This window comes from Sinocyclocheilus grahami, unplaced genomic scaffold (assembly GCF_001515645.1).
Source record: "Sinocyclocheilus grahami isolate Dianchi unplaced genomic scaffold, SAMN03320097.WGS_v1.1 scaffold242.1, whole genome shotgun sequence".
Classification (NCBI taxonomy): domain Eukaryota; kingdom Metazoa; phylum Chordata; class Actinopteri; order Cypriniformes; family Cyprinidae; genus Sinocyclocheilus; species Sinocyclocheilus grahami.
The window spans coordinates 335,058-358,308 of record NW_015505421.1 but is presented as its reverse complement, the minus strand read 5'-3'; the positions used below and the strand labels follow the sequence as shown (position 1 = coordinate 358,308).

The 23,251-nt window shown below is 38.9% G+C and overlaps 1 protein-coding gene across 13 annotated transcripts in view; it reads left to right on the top strand.

Moving 5' to 3' along the window:
* The window catches only part of mef2d (myocyte enhancer factor 2d), a 65,342-nt gene that overhangs the window by 35,485 nt on the left and 6,606 nt on the right, over positions 1-23,251 (top strand). For 3 of the 13 annotated variants that reach the window (XM_016289187.1, XM_016289193.1, XM_016289186.1), the window contains exons 4-11: positions 8,807-8,944; positions 11,824-12,031; positions 13,534-13,590; positions 17,258-17,436; positions 18,476-18,505; positions 20,153-20,276; positions 20,527-20,740; positions 22,613-22,681. In XM_016289187.1, the coding sequence (XP_016144673.1) occupies positions 8,807-8,944; positions 11,824-12,031; positions 13,534-13,590; positions 17,258-17,436; positions 18,476-18,505; positions 20,153-20,276; positions 20,527-20,740; positions 22,613-22,681 (1,019 nt within the window). Of the gene's footprint in view, positions 1-8,578; positions 8,714-8,806; positions 8,945-11,823; positions 12,032-13,533; positions 13,591-17,257; positions 17,437-18,475; positions 18,506-20,152; positions 20,277-20,526; positions 20,741-22,612; positions 22,686-23,251 lie in introns of those variants that run through there. The other 10 variants (XM_016289196.1, XM_016289195.1, XM_016289189.1 and 7 more) reach the window with 9 other exon arrangements.

Sequence of the window (23,251 nt, the reverse complement as noted above, 5' to 3'; positions counted from 1 at the left end):
AGGGAGATTTGCTGTTTCTAAATTATGAAGTGGCTTACATTCACCCAGAGAAAACCCCTCATTCACCTTACAGCTCACTGTATACACGATTACACACACACACACACACACACACACACACACACACACACATACTCAGGGCGTATCTAAAAGTATGAGACAACAACAAACAAAAAACATAGGCCTACCATTAAAAGCCGTGCTTGCAACAGGTTCTGCACGATCCTTGTCAATAATATCCTCTGCTTCTCAATCGGGCTCAAACTGATAAGCGATATTAACGACGCCGTTGTTTACAATACAACTGGAGCACATGCCGCTGAGGAGAGGGGTGGGACGATTAGACGTGCACTAGAGGCGGTTTAGCCAATCACAACACACTGGGCTAGCTAACCAATCAGAGCCCATCGCGTATTTTTGAGGGAGGGGCTCTGTTTCTCAGAGAAGGGACAGAGTGGTGTGGAATAAAGGTAACAAAGCATTAGCACATATTAGACTGCACCCCATAAACACAATCAAGCCTAGAAAAAAAACATGAACCACCCCTTTAAAATAAGACAAATTTACCTAAGAAGCAAAATTGCATTAGATATAGTTCTCATCTCTTCACTCATCCTTGTCTTCCTCTTTTTCTTAATGTTTAACTACATTTTTCTTCTTGTTTAATGGCATTTTTAATGGCAATTTAATGGCCAAATTTGCATGTGTATCTTCCCAGACAGTGAAATTGTTAGGCTAACTGTTAAGCGAACTCTGAATGGCTCAGCACATATCAAGATTGTCTTAAATTTCAGTATGTCCATTTAAATATCATATATCTTATCATATTACTTTAAGATAACATATTTATGATATAATAATAGTGCTTTTGCATCCTTTTTGAATCTTGAAAGCTCTAATCCTTATTTGTAATTTTATTTAAATTGAACATCAAAATAGATTCTTCAGAATATCTTCTTATGAGTTTCACACAGGAAAGAAAGACATTCATGTTTGGAACAACATGAATGTGCGTAATTGGTTGTTTTAAGCAGACTATAACTTTAGGATCTTCTTTTTTGTTTCACTGCAAATAAAATATGTAGTTTTCAGTTCTCATCCTTCATCTCAATCATCATCTTTTTCTCCCTCTCTAACCTCATCTTTCTCTCTCTATCCACAGGTGACCTTCACCAAACGGAAGTTTGGTCTGATGAAGAAAGCCTACGAGCTCAGTGTGTTGTGTGACTGTGAGATTGCCCTCATTATTTTCAATCACTCAAACAAGCTCTTCCAGTATGCCAGCACCGACATGGACAAAGTGCTCCTCAAATACACTGAGTACAATGAGCCGCACGAAAGCAGGACCAACGCAGACATCATTGAGGTAACACAGACATACAAGCCCACCGTGAATCCTCCCAATTTCAGGTTGCAGGAAATTGTTTTCTTTGTTTGTTGGTCTCATTCATCCTTTATTTGTTTGCTCCTTCTTTTCACTCCTTCCTTCCTGTCTTTGGTGAACCGTGTTAATTCGGTTGCAGTAGTTCAGTTAATAGCCCTATTTGGTCGGGACAAGTTTTCCCTGAGGAGGCCAGGTAAATGTGTGTGTTTTTCCTCACAAAAACCTTGTTAAAACCGCAGAGCAAATTACCTACTGTTTTCCTCCTAACACACAAGTCCTCTGAGAAGGATCCCGTCCAAATAGGAATGTCTGTAATTGCAATGACTTGTTTTCATGATGCTTCTCATTTATATTGACATTTATCAAATACTGTAACTAAAGCTAAATTTGTTGTTTCATTACATCGTGAACTTTCATTATGGATTCAGACCATGCTAATACCATGCTAATTTGACTTTTGACAAATTTTATTTGATTTATATATTACTTTATTTACATGGTACTCCAAGGTACTTCTAAGAATATTATGGTATTACCATGTTACCGTATCCAAAATATGCCCTGGTTATACCATAGTGACAGTGTAAATCCACAACACTGCAAGTTCTTCGTGAAATGGCAAGGCTTTTGCATAGCTAAACACTCATCCATAGGGAGGCCGAGCACATGTGAGAGAAAGAGTGTGTGTGCAGGTCTAGAGAGCATGTAGGGTTGTTCAGAGGCTCGTGAATCTCTATACGCTGCTGGCTAACTGCCTGGACGATGGTGGGACAGGAGAGGTAGGGACAGCTGCACCCTCTACCACCTCCTGCCTTTGGCCAGAGAGGAAAAAGTGGCTTACACACAAACACACACACAGTGCCCATCCGGTGTCTGTCCTGTCCAACACAAGATGGCGACTGCATGTGTGTGGCATGTTGTTCTGGGGCGCGTAGCGTTAACTCGGAAAGAATAGCAGCAGTGGAAGAGTGTCTCAGGTAGTATAGCTTAAACATCATATGAATTAAAAGTATAGTTTACTCAAAAATGAAAATTCTGTCATTTACTCTCCCTCATGGTATTTTGAACCTGTATGCTGTTTTATTTTTCTTCATGCACCTTAATGCAGCTGTTTCCCATGATGAGTAGTTCAATGCAATTTATGAATTGGACCAAGCGGTTCGTTGAAAAGAACGGCTCAAACAAGGGATTCACATGCAAATTGAACTGGTTTGGTTCTTAAGTTCAACTCACTGACTCAATGATTTGGATATTTTGGTCCTCGAGTTAACAGCTCACTGGAAAAGAAGATTATTAGTGAACAACAACTTATATTTAGGTCTTTTACTCACACAGAACTATCATATAACCTCACCGGAAGAGTTAAAGAGTGTCTCAGATTATATAGTTTGAATGCTGCCCGAATTAAAAAGAGAGTTCACCCAAAAAGAAAAAATTCTGTCATTATTTACTCAACCTCATATCCGTATTCCTAACCCATATGTTATTTTTTCTTGTCTTGATGCACCTTAATGCAGCTGTTTTCCATAATGAATCATTCAGTGCAACTTGTGAACCGGATCAAACATTTAATTGAAAAGAACCAGCTCAAAAGAATGATTTGTTTCCAAATTGGATAGAACTGGTACTCAAGTTCAACTCACTGATTCAGTGATTTAGTTGCTTTGGTTCTCTGGCTTACTAGAGGTAGAGATTGCAGTGAATAACAACTTAAATTTGGGTCTTTTACTCACTCAAAACTATCATGACTTAAGAAGATCCAGGATGTAGTGCACAATTCACACAAGTCCAATTTGTCATCGCTATGAACTTGTTCACTGTGAACTATACTTTTAAAATAACTGAATGTTGATTGAAACTACATGATGGTGGGTAAATCATAACAGAATTGTAATTTCTGGGTGAACTGTTCCTTTAAAACTTCAAATGTGTGTGTGTACAGAAGAAAGTAAAGCATTTATTTCAAGATTAGATGGTCATTCTGTGCAGTTTAAAATGCAGTCATCAGAGGGTGAATACTTCTGTAGAGTGTGTGATGTTGAGAAACTGATGACTCTTTTGCAGAAGCCCCCGGTGGTACAGGTGCATGTTTCCTGTTGGGTGCAGCTGCAGAAATCTCTTGAGAGAGAGAGAGAGAGAGAGACTGTGTGTGTGTGTGTGTGCGCGTGTGTGTGTGTGTGTGTGTGTGTGTGTGTGTGTGCGCGTGTGTGTGTGGTGAGGGCGTTAGGCCGCTGTGGGCCACATCAGCTCAAGGCTGACTGGGCTGCTTTGTGTGTGTTAAGGCTGAAGGCTGTCTCATGCAATATTGAGAGGCAGAGTGACAGTAGAGGCAGACCTGGTGCTGAGTTCCCAGTGTTTGGCCTGATGTTTTTGGGGGTAGCACCATTCAGAAGGCCCTTCCTGTGGCTCATGCCCAATTAAAAACACGTCTTCTCTGCTTTACCTGGTTATTTGACTTTAAGAGACCAGAAAGAGAGAGACATGCAGGCAAAAAGAGACCGTTCAATGAAGTGAGGGAGATTTGCTGTTTCTAAATTATGAAGTGGCTTACATTCACCCAGAGAAAACCCCTCATTCACCTTACAGCTCACTGTATACACAATTACACACACACACACACACACACACACACACACACACACACATATTCAGGCAGGCATGCTTTCACACTGATGCATGACTGAACAGATGCATATTATGTACTCACATAGCCTCTCTTCTTCTCTCTTGCTACATCTCTCTCTCGATGCTCTCATCTCCTCGCTCGCCTCGTGTTGCACGTGCCTAGTGTGTGTATGTGTATGCGTGTGTGTGTGTGTGTGATTGTATGGGGGCTGCCTGCCTTTTCTGCCAGAGCTCGTTAATCTGCTTGACTGCAGATCCCAATCAGGAGAGAGACAGAGAGAAGGAGAAAGAGACAGAGAGATGAAGAGTGGGTGTTTAAGGATGAAGATCCTGTAGATATCAGTTGGGATTGAAAGGAGGTGGTAAGAAGAGAAACACAACCTTTTTCATAAGCAGCTCAGATAAAGAGGCCGTGGGGACTTAAAAACATCAAATATATATTTTTTAATTTTCTTAATAAATGGTTGGCGTGATTCATCTATCCTCAGCTTTCTAATGAAAAATATGATAATCTTTCATCATAATGTAACAACTTTCTCTGCTTCTGAAACAATGTTTATTTTGCTGACATAACCAAGGTCATGTGGGCGAAGAAAATAATAGTATTAATATTTTCATAATCCATTTTTCACAATCCAATCAAATCCCACTAGATAAAATCAAGTGCCGCCTTCCTGAATATTCTGTTTTTCTTGGAAATACATCAAACTGGGGACACTTAAAGGGACCGTCATTGTTTGTTTTAAACCTATATGACATTTTTTTGCAGCACAAAGTTTTTTTTATTTTTGTGTTCATGTCATGTCATTGCTTTTCGAAATACTGACAGTCAATAGTGATTGACCTCAAATAAAGCACTATTAAACTAGTCCATTCAGCTATTTGTCTTATTTTCTACGAAAAGATTCAAATTAAGATTCAAACAGGTCAGGCAGCATAAATTATTGGGTTATATAGGGCCTGATATACATGGCATCTCTGATGAATGTTGATTTCCATATTGAGCTGGAAAGTTAAGTGTTGAAAACATTGGCTAGTTTTGTCACAACAATGCCAATGCCAGTGAAATTTCACAATTCTCAAGTTTGAGATCATGGCAAAAATGTATATACCATTTAACAGTGCTTTATTTTTTTTTAAAGTTGCTATTATTATTATTATTATTATTATTATTATAAATATTAACAAATTAATATTTGACATTTGTCAATTAAGTTAAATTAAAAAGTTTTAATTAATTAATTTTAAAATGAAGTTTTATTCAAACAAACAGTAATAAAGAACAAATAAATAAAGTAAACACAGTAAGTGGCTTTCTCTTTTTATTATCAGCATTACTGTTTAATTATTATAAATTACATAATAGACAGTGGCAAAAACCAGCACTTTTGACATGCCTGATAGCAGCAGTTCCTTTCAAGTGTGACCACTAGCGTTAGATTGTCGTGATGAAATGACTGTGAACTCTTAACCTCTGTCTGCAAGAGATGAGAAATCTGTGTGTGCTTGACATTGGCTAAGCCCTCTTCGATATCGAGATGATGTACTTCAGCTTATTCTCTCCGATCCGCCTCCACAGTGGGCTGAGTCGTGGGCTATCAGCCCAGATCAGCTGCTAAAATGACTCCATTAGCCTCATGTATGAGTTATAGTCAGACTCGCCTGATAATGGCAGACACGCTGCCTTTAAAGGAGGAATTGAGATGGAAGGATGAAGAGGAGGAGGTGTGGAAGGTTCAGAGGGGGCGCTAATCTGTCAGATGGGTGTTTCTGGACGCTGTTGTCTGTGTAAGCCGGCAGGCTGTGGCGAAGCCGAGGCTTTAAGCGTGTTCTCAAGGGATGGCCGGGGGGTTGCAGCCTTCTCTGCTTTACACACTGCAAATGGAAGGTGACATTACATTCTCCCTGCGTTAGACATCAGCACCCACTTGAGAAATGGAGTTATGTGTGTGTTTTAAGACCATAAACCACCATAGACCCCTCATTTTCAGATCAATGTATTTTTCAATTGCAGATTCTTAAACTTTAACTTTGGCCCCTCTCAAATCTTTGCTAACATCCCACATAGAAAGTGGGAGTTTGAAAAGAGGATATGGGATGGAGAGAGAAGGGGAATAGAGGACAGAAATGAGTCAGCTCAGTAAGTCGTGGAAGAATGAGAGCATTACTTCAAGACTCAAAGATATAGTGTAAAAAAACATTCAGAAACATTAGAAGAAAGAAAGTGAAGGTCGAGGGGTAAAAGATTAAATAATGTGAAGACGGGGAGGGGAAGCTAGAGAGAGGGACCGTACGCAGGGAGGGAAGGAAGGCGGTTGCAGGGGGAGGGGCGCTACTGAACGAGGTTAACCAGTCAGAGGCAGCGGAGCTCTGCAGGGGAATCTTCCCTTGGCAACACAAACACGCACCCGCCCCATAAAGGAGAGACAGCAGGCAGAGAAATACAGGGACAGGTGAACAGATGGAGCCAACTCAGAGACAGGCTGATCAGCTGACCAACACCTCCCTGTGTGCGTGTGTGCATGCGTGCGTGCGTGCGAGAGAGAGTGTTATGTATGAACGATCGAGCTAGCTCAAATGTTTGCAATGTATTTTTTTTTTCATCATTCATCAAATCTATAAATTAGTAGCATCGCTTGCTCAGGCTAATGCTCATACTTGGGGTTAGGAATTTCTACAGCCCCTATTGCTTAAAGGGGTCCTATTATGCTCTTTTACAAAGTCTTGATTTTGTTTTGAGGGTGTACTAGAACATGCTCTCATGCTTAGTGGTTCGAAAAACATTATTTTTCACATAATTTACATGATTAAAATACCTTTCTCCCCAGCCTGGCACAAACGACTCGATTAGTTCCGGCTTTGATGAAGGTCCGCCTTCCGAAAAACAAAATGTTTTGTGATTGGTTAGCTGTCCCAGTGCGTTGTGATTGGCGAACAGCTTAGACAGTGTTTCATTATTGCCCCGCCCCTTGCTCTGTCTTTCAACAAAACTTTTGGGCGAATCTGGCACTGTACTCCCTCATGTTGTGGAAGCTGTCCTCAGTAAAATGCGCAGCACACAATAGCAAATTGGGGTTATAATGCTCAGGAACAGAGTTAAAAAATAAATTGCAACCACTGTTTCCTGACATCATCCGCTTTCGGAAGCCCAAACAAAGACGTTTGGGCACGGAGGTGAAAAAAACAGCGTTTCAGGCGGTCGCACACCGAACGAGAATCGCAGTGTCGCGTTGCGCCACATCTTTAAAATTCAAATACTTTATTTTCTATGAGTGTAGGCACACCAGCGGCGCCATTTGGCATTTGTCCGCGGCGCCCAGCTACGTCATGTTATACTTGTAGGAATTGTTCTAGACATGCCGAAAATTTGACATGGACTTTGAGATTTGTAACTTTCTAGATCTTTTTTATGCCCAAACATACACACTACACACTAACTAACATTAAAAAAGTGAAAAAGCATAATAGGACCCCTTTAATATTTCATTTCAATGCTTGATTTGTGGCTTCACAAAAGCCTCCAGTTGTACAGCGTTTTGTGGAGAGGTGTGTTTGTTACATTTCTAAGTGATTATACTTTTTTCCACTCAGAACACCTTAGCAACTGCATAGCAACAGCTTGACAACACCCTTCACCACTTGCATTTTAGTTAATTTAAATTAATTTACTAATGTAATATAATGTAATGTAATATATTATAAAACTACAGTTCAAAAGTTTGGGATAAGTAAGATTCAGTAAGGATTAAATCGATCAAAAGTGACAGTAAAGATATTTATGTTGTTACAAAAGATTTCTGTTTCAAATAAATGCTGTTATTTGTCTATTATTCAAAGTTTCCAAATCAGCATATTACAATGATTTCTAAAAAATCATGTGACACTGAAGACTGGAGTAATGGCTGCTGAAAAATAATCTTAGCAATCAATTGCATTTAAAAAAATATTATATTATATTTTTTTAAATTGTAATGATTTTTTACAAGATGACTCTTTTATTTTATTTTATCATAAGAGACATTTTGGAAAAATATAACATCTTACTGACCCCAAACTTTAGAACGGTAGTGTATATGAAAAAAAACAGATCTGGATAAAAAAAATTTTATGCTGTATTTTCTTTGCACACTTTTTATGTCACCATGACCTCTATGAAAAGGAAGAAAGCATTGCTGAAAACTGTTTTCCATTCAGCCTCGATACCCCCATCAAAGCTACTTAGAGAAAATCTTGTTTGGAAAATCTTCTCAAAAAAGTCTCAAGCTGTTTTCAGGCTGAAACCGATAAACTGAGTTTCTCTCGTTTTCAGCCTCGTATAAATTATTTCCAGCCCACGGTTGTCTAATGGCTGCGCAGTTTCAGCGTTTTCCAAGTCATGGTGTAAAATCGAATTTAGCCTCTTCACTTCCTCATGAAACAATCTGCTGATGTGCAGTGTTCTTGGTTTATGTGTCACACATTACTCTGTAGGTTTAATAAATCAGTGCTGCTTCTTTCTGATTGACATTTGTGTTTCTAAATGTGAAATATGCTCCTCTCCCTTTCTTCTCCCATTCCAAATGCTCAAAGACATTGAGAAAGAAAGGCTTTAACGGTTGCAACAGTCCAGAGCCAGATGGGGACGATTCAATCGACCAGAGTCCGTTACAGGAGGACAAATATCACAAGAGCCAGGAGCTGGACATCCTCTTCAAACGCTACGGAGTGAGTATTCCTCTTTACCTTGTCGTTCTAACCTCCCTCCTTCTCTTTCTTCCCCTCTGTCTCTCTCCTATCCTCGGTCGGAAATAAATGAAGGCTCTGAACAAGAAAGAGCATCGGGATTCGGAGAGCCCAGACCCCGAGGAGCCGTTCTCCCTCACACCTCGCACAGAGGAGAAGTACAAAAAGATAGACGAGGAGTTTGATAAAATGATGCAGAGCTATAGGCTTTCAGTGAGTACCCGTGTGAAGAGGCCTGCTTTTGGCCCCGGCAAACCAACTCACACAGCCTGCTGTCGGCCCGGCAACCAACTCACAGAGCACCTAGCAACCATCTCTCACCCCATTCCCCTCCCACCACCCCTCAATCCCCTCTGAATGTGTGTGCTTGGGCCAGGAGAGGGCAGTCGGGGGCGAGAGGGCGAGTGTGGGCTGCATCCCTTTGATCCTCACAATCCACGTTTTCAAATGCGCCTGTGATTTATAGCTGGCTTGATTCTGCGTTCTGTTTTCTTATGTTCTTATGTTCTGCGTTGACTGATGCTTGTATCGTGTTTGCCAGGAATAGACTTCTGACTCATTTGGGTCCCGATTGAGGCGTCGGTGAAGATAATTTTCATTAAGGCACTGTCAAGAATGCTTTATGCATGAGCCTTGCATGAGGAATCTCCTCTCACAAGGTACAGAAACAAGAAAGTACTGCTCCCTTTCTCATTGTATCGTGGGCCCAAGTTTGATATCATTTACATGGTGAACGTGATTCAACATGATGTGGGCAGCAGAGACTGATTAGTGTAGTAAGTTGCGTTCTTTTTTCTCTGTAATGCTAATGGGACTGGAAATTAGAAATTGCTTGGTAGCTGCATCCACAAAGCATTTCGTCACCTGACGGAGGGCCAGTTTTCCTCTCTCTCGCCCCCCTCCCATTCTCCGCCCAGTGCACCGTTCACGGGCCGGAGCACAAAGAGAGTCATCCAGTACCTCTCTCTTCTCTCCCACATAATCCCAGCATGAGTGCCCGAGGAAGGAAAGCTAAAACCTTAATCCCTCTCACTGGGGACACCCAGCAGCATGTGCACTACTAGCTCTACTTAACAGGCCGGAAAATGATCAGTTTGTAATGAGTTTTTATATATTCACCACTAACTGTCTGACTTGGCTGTCATGGCAATTTCAGTGGATAAAGCTGGATTGTGAGGAAATTTACTTGAGATATTTTTTTTCTTCTTCCTAGAAAAAAATATTACAAAACATGCTAATTTAAATTTGTTTTTTATTCTGGAATTGTTTTCAATTTCAACTTAAGTTAAAAAAAAGAGTAATATTTCAGTATTGTGCATCAAACAGGAATGCACTATGCATCAGTGCTATATCAGTGATTATTATTTTTATATATTTTTTGTATCGGTTGATGTTGGATAGACACTACCATTAAAAAGTTAGAAAATTCCATTACAGGAATAAATGACATTTTAAAATATATTGAAAATTAAATCTATTTATTGACCCTGAAAGATCATTTCTCATGTGCACTGTGATCTGCAGTAAGCTCCAAGCCAAAGGGACTTCATGTGAATATGATTTGCTAACTTGTTTCCCAAACCAGTCAGTTTTTCTCACTTCACTGGTCACAGTCTTCCTCAAAGTCACACAGTCTTTCTTTCAGTACCAAGTGTCGTTCTTATCACAGTTGACTATCGCTTGTCTGTGTGTCTAGACTGATATAATCTTGAGTCTGTTGTATTTATCTTCAGTTGTTGAAGGCACATCAGAAGTGTAAGACTGCATTTTCTGGCTGAGAAATTGGAGACTAGCAAACTAGATTATTTCTGTCTTGGTGCTCCATATTTTAAAACCAGCTGCTCATCTCACACTAATGACCCTCCCCTCCCTTCACCCTGCCTGGCCTGCGTGCAGTGCTGGAACTTAGTTACTTCGTCCACAGTCTTATCCTATAGCATATGCTACAATGGGTTACTCCCTCCAGAACTATAGCTTGGATATGTTTGACCTGGAATATTCATTTAAAGCAGCTTTGGCATCAGTAGAATCTCATTAGACAGTGTTTATAGGAAACGTTAACCCATATTTGGCTATAACAACAAAGCTGTCTGTTGAAACTAACTCTTAAAACTAAAAGTTCCTTAATAGCGTCTATATTCCATGAACCTTTAACATCCATGGAACCTTTCCATTGCACAAAACTTCTTTATATGAAAAAGAGTTCTTTAGGTTATTAAAATGTTCTTCACACTAAGAAAAAAAATGGTTATTTTAAGAACTGTTCACTGAAATGTTCGTTGGGAAACCCAAAACGGCTCTTCTGTGGCGTCACTGCGAAAACCCCCTTTTGGAAACTTTATTTTTAAGAATGTAGTGACTATAATCTGCACACTTCAAACTACATTTTTCTGCTGAAGCTCAGACAGAGAGGCTAGAGGAGAAAGGGAGAAGGACAGAGGAACAGCCAGACTAACTCTATCAAACTGGGTCCCACTCAGAATACACAAGGCCTACTGCGGCCCACATTCTAAATTTAGAGGCCCTGGTTTTGCTGAGGATCTTTGGAAAATGGGTCTCCATCAGAACATCTGGACAGTTTGAGTCCACACTGATTGCTGAAGCTGGCTAATTGCACTTCACAAGGCACAAGAACGAGGATCGGCTGACTCAGGAGTTGTCACGGCCACATGCCCCTTGTTTGAAACACCTGAGCCTACTGTGCGTGGTGGGTTATTCCCTCGAGCCATATTACCAGTTTAAGGACAACTGTTGCAGACTAAAATTGAGTATAATCCTGGGCTACGAAACAAGTGTTAAAATAAGACCGTAAACACTGGATGATTCAGTGAAATCAAGATGCAAATGAAGTGAAGACTTCCTGTTCCTTTCATTTCCAGCCTGGATAATTCACACTAAAACATTGACAGATTTTGCGTCTTACAAAATTAACTCCACACCTTGTAGCTTCACGTGCTCTGCTTTGAAGATGTTTGCACAAGTCACTGCATGCTGTTAAAACCGGTGTGTGACCATTTGCGCAATGTCTTGATGTACATGCAGGTGGGTGAGTTTAAGCCGATAACATTTCCCTCTCTATCTGTGTTTCTCAGTCCACAGTGCCACCGCCCACTTTCTCCATGCCAGTCACAGTGCCGGTGTCCAGTCAGAGCCCTCTGCCATTCAGCAATCCCAGCAGCCTTGTCACCACTTCCTTCATCACCTCCACTCTCTCAGACCCACGCCTGCTGTCGCCACAGCAACCGCAGCTGCAGAGGAACACGGTGTCTCCTGGCCTGCCACAGAGACCTGCCAGTGCAGGTAAAATCCTGAGCAGATCAATGGCGCTGGGTACCAGTAAGCAAAGCAGGAAGGAGGAAATAGTAACTCATGTTGTGTACATGAGCTTATAATGTTGCCCTGTGGGTGTCGGATTACCCGGAGCAACTGTTTCAGAGATATACCACTGCTTCATGCATAAAAGTGACTGTCAAACCTTCATCTCCTCTGCTCTGGAGTGCTTACATAGTGTACTGATCAGACCAGAATATTTTGACCAGAATTGTAATATTGTAATATGCACCCTTACAGCATGTAGTCTTACTTCAGCCAATTCTGTTAAGTTTTCATTTCAGTATGTCAGTATCAGCTGAGCTGTAGCATCTTTTTTACACCTATTATCAACATCTTGAGGCATACAATTGTAAATGAGGTTCAATGCATCTCATTGTGATTTGATCACTTAAAGCTCCTTTGGAGGTGGTCAAGGACACATGTCACATTTATAGTGTAAACTCTAATGTGTCCTGATGCATCCTTAAAAAACTTGAAGGACTACTGACTCACATAACATGTAATCTCTGCTAGGGAAAGCTTTGAAATAAAACAACTGCTTGATCAAATCATTTAAGAATATAATAAAAGCTTTATTTCCACAAGACAGGGAAGGTGGACAATGTTATAGGCACAGCTGTGCAGCATAAATGAGACAGTGTTTAAAAGTATACTTGAGCAATTGTATCATAGTATGTACAATATATTCACTACCTTTTGGGGTCAGTATGATTTTTTTAATGCTGTGTTCACCAAGATTGCATTTATTTGATCAAAAACACAGTAAAAATTGTGAAATATTATTACAGTTTAAAATAACTGTTGCCTATTTTTAAGATGATTTTTTTCCTGTAATGTCAAAACTGAATTTTCAGCAGCCATTACTCCAGTCATTCTTCAGTGTCCTGATCCTTCAGGAATCATTTTAATATGCTGATTTGGTGTTCAGGAGACATTTCTTTTTTATTATCGATTAAAATTGTTTTCATATTTTTGTGGAGAAGTTCAAAAGAACAAAATTGATTTGAAATAGAAATCTTTTGTAGCAGTGTAGAGGTCTTTTTTATTATCAGTATTAATTTTAAATAAATTATCAATTTAAAAAAAACGTTTGAATGGTAGTGTACACTTATATGCTGTACAAACACTATACATCTTAAATATGATTCATATAAATGCAAAAGACTTCACTGAATGTGCACTTCATTATGACACATTGATGTAAAATATCTATATAGTCCAGAAATAAGACACCCTCCCTTAAAATTCTGTATCCCATCCCCCAAAAGACACATGTTCAGACCAGGTGTAAACAACAGTCTGTCTTGGCTGACCATCTGTGATCAAATCATCTGAGACAAATGTTATTTCCTTTAGTCCAAAAACTTAATTTTCTGTTCCAGATTTGTTTGGCTTTAGATCTAGATTTAGAGTCTGTACTCTAGACTTGAAATTTCAGCCTTCCTGTAGCTATTTTGTCCTTTTTCCAGGTGCTCTTCTGGGAGGTGACCTCAACAATTCAAACGGAGCGTGCCCAAGCCCTGTGGGTAAGTCTTTCCTCCTAACAGCCAGACGGCCCAGATAATGCCTCTTCATTTTCACCTGAATAATGCATCAGTCTGAGTCAAACTACTTGAAATCGAAGGGCACGCTTTAGACCTGCAGAGTGGAATGAGAGTTTTCAATCTCATCCGATAAGATATATGATCTGATCTGACTGTGATTATGAGAAGGACAGCAGCTCTATGAAGGTTGTCCGAACACAAAAATCTGAAAGCAGGTGATCAGATCAGACTTCCACTGTACGCTCACACACCTGTTTGCTTGTGACAGCTGAAGCTCACACTGTGCTCTCCAAGCATGCCTGTAAACACCCTCATGGGACCATGGGGCACGAGTGACATGAATGTTATGGGTCAACACCACACATGTCATTTTTCCTACTCCGTCCTTCCATTTTCTTAAATGATCATTATTTTTTTCTCTTTTCCTCTCTATTTATGTGCCCTTGCATAACTGTCTTCCCATACTCTTCCCCTCTCAGCTGTTTTTCATATCTCACTCGTGACATTCTGAATGCCCAGCTTAAACCAGCATGCTCCGTCCCCTCCCCTCCCACTCTGTCACACTCCCTTCTCTCCTCCCAGCCGATCTTGACAGTCCCTGACAGCTGTAGGTTCTCCTGCCACTGATCTTCAAAGAGCACATGAGTCTCATGGACATTTTAAGTGGGCATTTAAAATGTGAACATTTAATCAGTGAAGAGGCTGTGGAGTCACTGGAAAAACGCCTCCCATGGTTTCTTGGGATTGTGTGTGTATTCTTTGGCGCATTCAATGAATATGCATTATTTTGGTGTTCCATGCCGCTTTTGATGTTTTTTTTTTTTTTGTTATGTGAAGAATTAAATTTAAACCTAAATTTAACCAAGAATTAAATGGTAAAAATTATACAACAATGGCATAATTGTGACATAATCTATTTAAAGGATATTAAATTATTAGCCTAGTAAAAAATATATATTTTTAATTATTTATTATTTTATATAAATTAATTAATTTGATATAGAATGAATGATTTTCTTCCCATGCTGCTCTTACCAAACTGCTTTTCTTCATCCAACTCAACTTTGAACAGTGTTATCAAAGTTGGGTGGGAAAATTATACATTTTTTTGTCAGTAATTATCCTTTTTTTCCCCAAAATAGTCTGCCCCTTTAGACTAAATTTGCAACCGTTTTACTATATATGTTTGTTAATTTGACTAAATAAATTAATCTGACTAAATACATTAATTTGTCGTTCTGCGCTTTTCTTGCTTTCCTGAAGGTAAAGCACCTCCTTCCACTATTTGTTGAGAAAGAAAACATTTTACTAAAAAAGTTTTAACGTTTTTAAAAAAGTTTTAATAATTTACAGTTTTGTTACCCGTGGGAAATACTTTTTGTATATGTGGAGTGATTTGTTTTTCCCTAAGAAACTTTCTCAGCTCTTACCAAACTGCTTTTCTCTGTCCATTACCACTCCTTGTGTCTCATTCTCTCTCTCTCTCTCGCTGTCCGTTGCCCCTCCCTTCCCTCCATTCTCAGCTGTTGCTCTGGGAATGTCAGCATTGACGTCATGTAGCATTCCTACCATTCCCAAGAGAGAGAGGGACAGAGAGCGAGAGAGACATGGACAGAGACGAAAAGAAAAAGGCAGTCAGACCTTTTGAAGTGGGGATTAATAGAAGCCGGGGCTTACAACCAACACTCACACAAACAGCACACTCACATATACATGCTCATATCTACTATATTTTCCAGCATACTCTCTGACACAGGTTCATAGAGCATAAACAAGTGTGTTTATACACATGTTTCTGTCTCAGCCCCCCTCTAAAAACCAGACTGAACTTAAAGCTGTGTTTCCTAGGGCAGAGAACAGCTGAGCATATCTCTTCTCTACTACCAAGGAATTGCAGCTCCCTTTGCAATCTCTTTCCATTCAGAGCTGCTGACGCGGTTGTTGATCACAAACACACACACACACACAATCGTCTAGCGGAGCAACACGCAGTTGTTGTTGCCCTGTAACCAGAGCTCAGATAGGATAAAATATCAAACTGCAAAAGTCTCTCCAGTCTGAAGCTCTTAAATGATTCATAAACTGAACACCTCTAATTTCGATAGACTAATTTAGTGTATTAAATTAGTTTAGTTTTAAAGCATCAGCTTATAGCACAGTTTAAAAGCAGCAGGGGAGACTGGGGTTGGTTGGCAGAGCTTTCACTTTATTCATTATCTTTTGTGATATAAATATTAAGATGACCCAGCAAGGTAAAAATGAAAGTGTGTAATCTTGAGTTTAACAAAATGTTTAATGTCTAAAAATATTTAAGTATTTAAATATTTTAAAGTTTTGATCATTCATGACTAAAATGATGTGCCAACATAGGAATAGTTTTGTCTTCTGGCTAACTTTATATTAATGAAAAGAGTTGGGTAGGGTATATAAAACCAACCCAACTCTTTTCATAAATATAATGTATATCATTATTGTTGTTATAAAAAATAATAAAATAGTCACATATAACACCTTTTCATAAATTTGGCCAAAACATGATTTCTTACAAGTATCAAAATATAATTGGTTCCCATTTTGATTAACTAACATAGATTGTAATTTTTTTTAAATATATATATATATATATATATATATATAAATGTTTGTTAGATTTTATTTTGTCAGACAGGTTTTAGTCATGATAGGATGTCTTGATAGAATCAGTGACTGTGAATGCAGATGATGTTATACGATGCTACTGTATGTTGCATTGTGACAGCACCCTATTATGACCCATAAATTTACCCTGTGTCATCCAACTCTTGTAGCCAACCAACCCCGTCTCCCCTACAGCAGCATGTTAAAATAGCATTGCTAAAAATATTTGTAGTATAAATATTTTAGATATTTCTGTACAGCTGAGACATCAGTGCGTAGCCATAGCACTAGCAAGTGACGTTCATGTTGTGCTGAGAGAATAGTGTTATTCAGTTCCAGAGTGTGGGAAAACATTGGGAAAGTCCCCAGTCTCTCTCTCTCTCTCTCTCTCTCTCTCGGCCATGCTCTGAAACACAGATCATAGCATACTCTGCCTTCCTCTGCAAAAACTGCCCTTGAGTTTGACTACTTATCAAATTAGATCAAGCATTACATGTGCTACATCGTCATATACAAAATAGAGCAAAAATATTTCAAGAACAAAGCTGGGAGGAAAGTCGAGGAACAGGATGAACTGGTGTCAGTTAGATACCCTGATCCCTTCCCTGTGTATGTGCGTGCATTTCCTCCCTGAAAGGAATGCGGTTCTCCAACCTAAAAACCAGTAACTATTAATCCTCCAATTACAACATAATAGAGCTGTAATCTAAAAAAAAACAGAGGATTTAGTTTGCAGCACAAAGTGTTAGAAAACACATCTGCCATGGTGAGGGAGACCCTAATAGGATTATTTTCCCTGGTGGGTAATTATTGTGTTTTTCCCATCAATACAAATTATAGAAAACAGAAAATATGATCACGGTCGTGTATCTGAATTTTGTGTCCAAAAAAATGCAGTGTTTCTTAGGGTTGATAAGAAAAAAAATCAACCAAGGTCTTTTTTTTGTAAATAAATAGCAGCTCTCTGTTGACATCTTGCTGTCTTTTCCTGGTTCTCTTTCTGTTTCTGTAGCCAATGGTTACGTCAGTGCCAGGGCCTCCCCAGGACTCCTCTCAGTCTCCAACGGAAACAGCCTGGGGAAAGTAGTGCCGGCTAAATCTCCCCCTCCGCCCAGCACTCAGATGGTGAACAGTCGCAAACCGGACCTTCGGGTCATCACCTCCCAGGGCAGCAAGGGTCTCCTGCAGCTGGTGAGCACTTCCACATTACTCTACAGGAGCCTCAATGGGTCAAACATCAAATTTCAAAGCTGTTCCGTGTTACAACATATGAGGGCTAATGTTAAAGATGGGAACAGGTATAGGCTCTCAATGTGATGCTACACAGGAATTTCTCACAGGGACCATGAGAGGGGGAAGTAAAGCTGTCAGATACATTGAGCTGATTCATTCACATCTGTCTGCTCTCAGTATGTGTGTGTGTGTTTATGTGTGACCTCATTTACACATGCTCTTAAGATCCGTCCAGATTGCTTCGATCACAGATGGGCAGTGCTAAATACAGGTGTAAACGAGTTTGAAAAATTGTCACCACAACTAGCATTTTGTAGAGCAGGGCTTGCTTCAAGCAGCTTTAAAAGAAAAGGAAAATAAACTAAAATATTATTTATTTATTTATTAAAATTGAATTAAATTCAAAAGTTATTTATTTATTAAAAATAAATATCAATGTGAAGTGCACATGAACTGGGGTTCATGAAGGAACTGCAAGGGTTCATGAATTGATGAAAAATTTATACTTAATTAAAATAAAAACATTTAATACTTTTTAAAATAAAAGCAATAAGAACAAACTTTCATGTAACGAGAAATGTAAAAGAGAAAAAAAGGGAAGAATTAGGCAAGATAATGATAAATTAAGAATCTAATCTAATTACAAGTCCTTCATTTTTGGAATCTGATTATATAATCCACCATCTATGCAGAATTGTGACTGATTAAAAAAAAAATTTATAGTGACCATGACTAGTGAAACAATTAGTTTAAAATTTAAAAAATTATATTTGAGTAACCGTGTTCTCCCATTTTTTTTCATTTTTTCAAAAAATCAGAATGCAGTATCATACTGATGTAGTAAGTAATATGTGCAGTCATAAAGTCTCAAACTCTTTCCTTCAAAATCTGACCTGAAGTGGTCACTTCATATCAACCGAGACAGAAACCAGGTGTAAAACAGGGCTTGTGTGTTGGAGTTGTAATCTTTGTTTTCTATTTGTTTCTGGCCTCGCAGACAGATGAAGAGCTGGAGTTGGTGAGTGAGGTGAATACAGCTCAATTCTTTTGACTGTTGTGCTGTGAACGGTTTCACAACATTTGACAAATGTTTGATGAACGTTTAATGGATGTTGTGTATTGAACAATTTTTTTTTCTTCACCTTTTTTATTCACTCCATTACTCACTGATCAAATTTTATTGATTAAAGAGTTTAATTGGTTAAAAATTATTTTTATTTGTTGAAGAATACAGTGTATACAGTGTTTTTCATAAATGATCTAGTTGGTGGTCAGTGAATTGGAGTTAAATGTGTGCTGTTTGTTCAGTTGCAGGCTGACTGCCTGATTATTGCGTACGGTTTTAAATGAATGCACACACTCAAGGCGAAATGCACATATGCATGGGTTGATCTCACATGAGTCAGACACACTAGATCAAATGTGGAGCTCAGCGGAGCAGAAGACCTCACTCCAGAGATCAATTTGTCTGTCTGTCTCTCTCCCACCTTCTTTCACTTCTTGATGTCTTTTCCTCTAATGATTGTGGTCCGATGACACATTAAGTGTAGTGCATGCACATCTGAGTTTGGGGTGGGAAGGGAGGGTGTTTCAGCCATCTCAGCCTCTGGATCTGTGAGTGCGTGCATGAGCAGGGCACACCAATGTCCAGTGACTGCTGAATCATGGGAGTCTTTTTGACTAAAAAATTGGCCTCTGTCTCAGTGTCAAAGCGCCCAAGGGGTTTAAATGCAAATGTTTGACACTGGTTTGCCCTGCAGACACACTCTACCCATTTTGTTATTGTGTGTTTTGCAGTGAAGTGTTTAGATTTTTTTTCTGCATGATTGAGAGCTCGACTCAACAATGAGGACTTTTTTGTGTGTCTCACCATTTTCAACAGCCCCACCACAAAGAATAACTTTGTTTATTTTATTTTTATTATTATTATATTTATTTTATATATAGTTATTATATTTATTTAATATATTCATTTTATGCAACATCTTGTATTACGTTTCTTTATATTAAGCTATTATATTCTTTAGGAAAATATATTTATATTTTTTATTTTACGAATTATGATATATTTAATATTTTTCTTTTAATTGTTTTATTTTAAAAGCTACAAATAATGGGATATGATTTAAAATATTATATTTGTTTGATACTTCCAAGAATATTACAAAACAAAATAATATTACCTAAATAATAATAATAGTCTAAATAATATAGTGGCATATTTTAATGAGCAGAATTCACACCAATGTTCAGTACATCATATAAACCAAGAGAACAAATATCAGTTCTGTCACCTGACCCAAAGCGCTTTCATACTTGCCTTCGACCATCCTTATTGTTGAGTTTCAGGACATTGATCTTAATGTTTTCACTCAGTTTAGAGTGTAGAGAGATGTTTAGAGCGACAGTTTGAAGCTGTGGAGCTCACGTTGTTTGTATGGACTTTGTTAGTTATAATGATTGATTATTCCTATTATTAGGATTGCATTCAATACTCTAAAATTATCTAAAATGTTTAATCTTCAGAAGTGTCTGAAATTTGAAGATTGCATTCATATGCATACATATACAAATCTTTCAGAGGTGTTCATGTCCATTCTTTCCTTGCCCGGAAAGTGAGCTCATGTACTTCTCTTAAACTTATCTTATCTCTCTCTTTTTTTCTCGCCCTCTGGCTTTCCAGAATGCTCAGCGGTTAGGCGCCTCTCAAGTGGCCCAGCCTCTTACCACACCAGTGGTTTCCGTGGCAACGCCGAGCCTCCTGACTCCATTCTCCATGCCAACCGCCTACAACACAGGTTAGAGTGACGTTACTCTGCAGGCCTGCACACATTAGAGACAAATGAATGTGTTCTGCTGCTTTAGTTTACAAGGTCATGGCCCATTTATCTCTTCTACTTGCTTTCTTTTACTTAATATTCTGTTATTCCCCATTTCTCGCCTCTCTTTCGATGCTAGATTCATCAATAGAGTTTATTTTTATATCATCAGAACTACAGAACTCTGTAAATAAATATGCATAAAATGTTCATCTTTGTTTTCATGCAGAGTACCAGCTAACAAGTGCAGATCTCACAGCTCTCCAGGCCTTTACGCCGTCGGGTGCACTGTTGCCAAGCAACATGACCACTTGGCAACAGCAGCAGCAGCCGTCTGTATCCCAGCAACCACAGCAGCAGCCATCCGTATCCCAGCAACAGCCTCAGCAGCAGCAGCAACAACAACCCCAGCAGCTAACTCTGGCCTCCCTCAGTAATCTTGTGTACGTATTATGCCTTTTATAGCCTCTCTGTCTCTTGCTCGCACCTACTCACACATGCACCTGGTTCTTCACTAACCACATGTCAATAGTGTGAGCCCACATGCACCACATCTACTTCCTGTCTACAGTGTAGCGATGACTGTTTCGGTGATATACGCCTCACTAGTCTGAGTGTACCTTTAGCTACATCTAGGTAGATACTGTAAAGTAGTTATGGGGCAACCCTTTACAATAAGGTTATATATTTTAATAGATTTAATGCAGAAGATAACATGAAATAAAAATTTAAATACTGTTCAGAAGTTTGTGGTAAGATTTATATATATTTTTTAAATATAATTATTCAGCAGTGAGGAATTAAATTGATGATTGAGAGCTCGACTCAACAATGAGGACTTTTTTGTGTGTCTCACCATTTTCAACAGCCCCACCACAAAGAATAACTTTGTTTATTTTATTTTTATTATTATTATATTTATTGTCACACTATTGACATGTGTCAATATATTTTTTAAATATAATTATTCAGCAGTGAGGAATTAAATTGATCAAATGTCACAGTAAAGTATTTTGGTAAAGAATTTAAACAAAGATATAAATGCTGTTCTTTTGAACTTTCTATTCATCAAAGAAAAAATCCTAAAAAATAAAAAAAAAGTATCAGTTTCCATAAAAATATTAAACAGCACTGTTTTCAACATTGATGATAAAAAAAAATTTGAGCGTCAAATTAACTGAATGATTTCTGAAGGATTGAGAGATATTAAATAGAAAACAGTTATTTTAAATTGTAATATATATTTCACAATATTTCTGTTTTACAGTGTTTCTGATTTAATAAAAACAGCTTACCACCTCCAAACTTTTTTTACAGTATTTATTAATTAAATGTAAAATATAAATTTTACATACACTAATACATTTCAGGTTTAAGTTCATTTAAATTATCAACTTTAAAAAATGTATTAATTGTCAGTTCATGATACCTAATGCGTTAACTAATTGCACCTTTTTGTAAAGTGTTACCGTTTAACATTAAGCTAAAATAGATTTTTTTAGAAGCTGCATTAGCACTAACTAGTGTCCTTCCTAGAAAAATGGTTTGGACGTTATTGCCTAAGTAAGCAGCTCATTCGTTGTTACATTGTTAATCTGTGATTTTATTCCCACTGCACATAAATGTAACACTTTAATCTAGTTGCATTTTGTGTCTCTGCTTCATCAGCTACTGAAAGAGCATCACAACTACTCTGTGATTCAAAACTATGTTACAGGGACATCTAGATGCCCTGAATATGATGGTTTTATGTTCAGGATGTGAATTTAATGTACAGGGCAGAACAGCTGAAAGCCTGCTCTACCTACATAATAGCCTGGGGCTCAGGTCAAGGGCAGCTGTATGCTACATTATATTAGCACGACACATACATCTACTTTGGTGTGATTTTGCTCTTTTTTTTTTTCAGTTGTATTCAGCTGTATAGCAGGGGTCATGATCTCATATTAGCAATCACATGAACAAGACGTAAGGACAGCAGAGGCTAATGATCATCAGTAGTGCACAACCGAAAGCCTGCGTATTCTCCCTCAGAGATTGACCTAAATAACGGTCTTTTGGTCTCCCACACAGACGTTTTCCTCTTTTTCTTCCTTTTTTTCTCTCCTCCCCATTGCTCCCCTTGGGGGGCAAACATGGAGGTGTTCTAGTCTGGCTTTAATGCCTGCTAACAGCGGGGTTAGTGCTGTGCTATGACTGTTTGCTTAGAGGGAGGGGGCACTTCTGTTAATCCTGAGTACAGATTTGCTGATTTCTGGTGCAGGTCTAACCTGCCGTGTGTGTGTGTTTGTGTGTCCTCTCTCATTTGTTTACAGCATGTGGGGCTCAGACAAACAGAACGGAGAGATGGCTCACTGCATATCTGGTCTGGCTGCTAATCTCAGGTGAATGGGGCCTTATGGGCGCTTTGTGTCAGCCAGTCAAACCGTGGGCTCTCTGTGTTAGCCAGTCATATTCTGTGGGTGCAGTGTGTCAGCCTATTATGCACCGCTGTCCTGTCTGTCACCTGCTATGGCTTAGTTGTCATGGTTACCGTCTCGGACCGTGCTGAAGAATGTTCGCGCTTTCGTCTTCTCACAGATGACCATCTCATCATCAGAGTTCTCTCTTCGTTAAATCCAAATTTAGCATTTTATATGTGTCTTTTTATATTTTTCTTGTTCATTGTTTACTGTCCAGTGTCCTGTGCGCGACATGAACAGATTTACACAAGAATTCAGTGCTTTTCTAATAAATGTAGCACTTAATGTCCTGATAACTGTGCAGGTAGAGATTAGTACTCGAAAGTAGGACAGACATCTCCATCATGTCCTCCCAAGTGGGTCAGGACTCTCTGGGGTTCATTCGTTCGTCCATTTGTAACCTGCTGCATGGCCACACGTTCATCACGCCAGCATATCCTGCTCTGAATAACTTCAAGCAACCACATATTATATAAACCAGGCTGTTCAGCA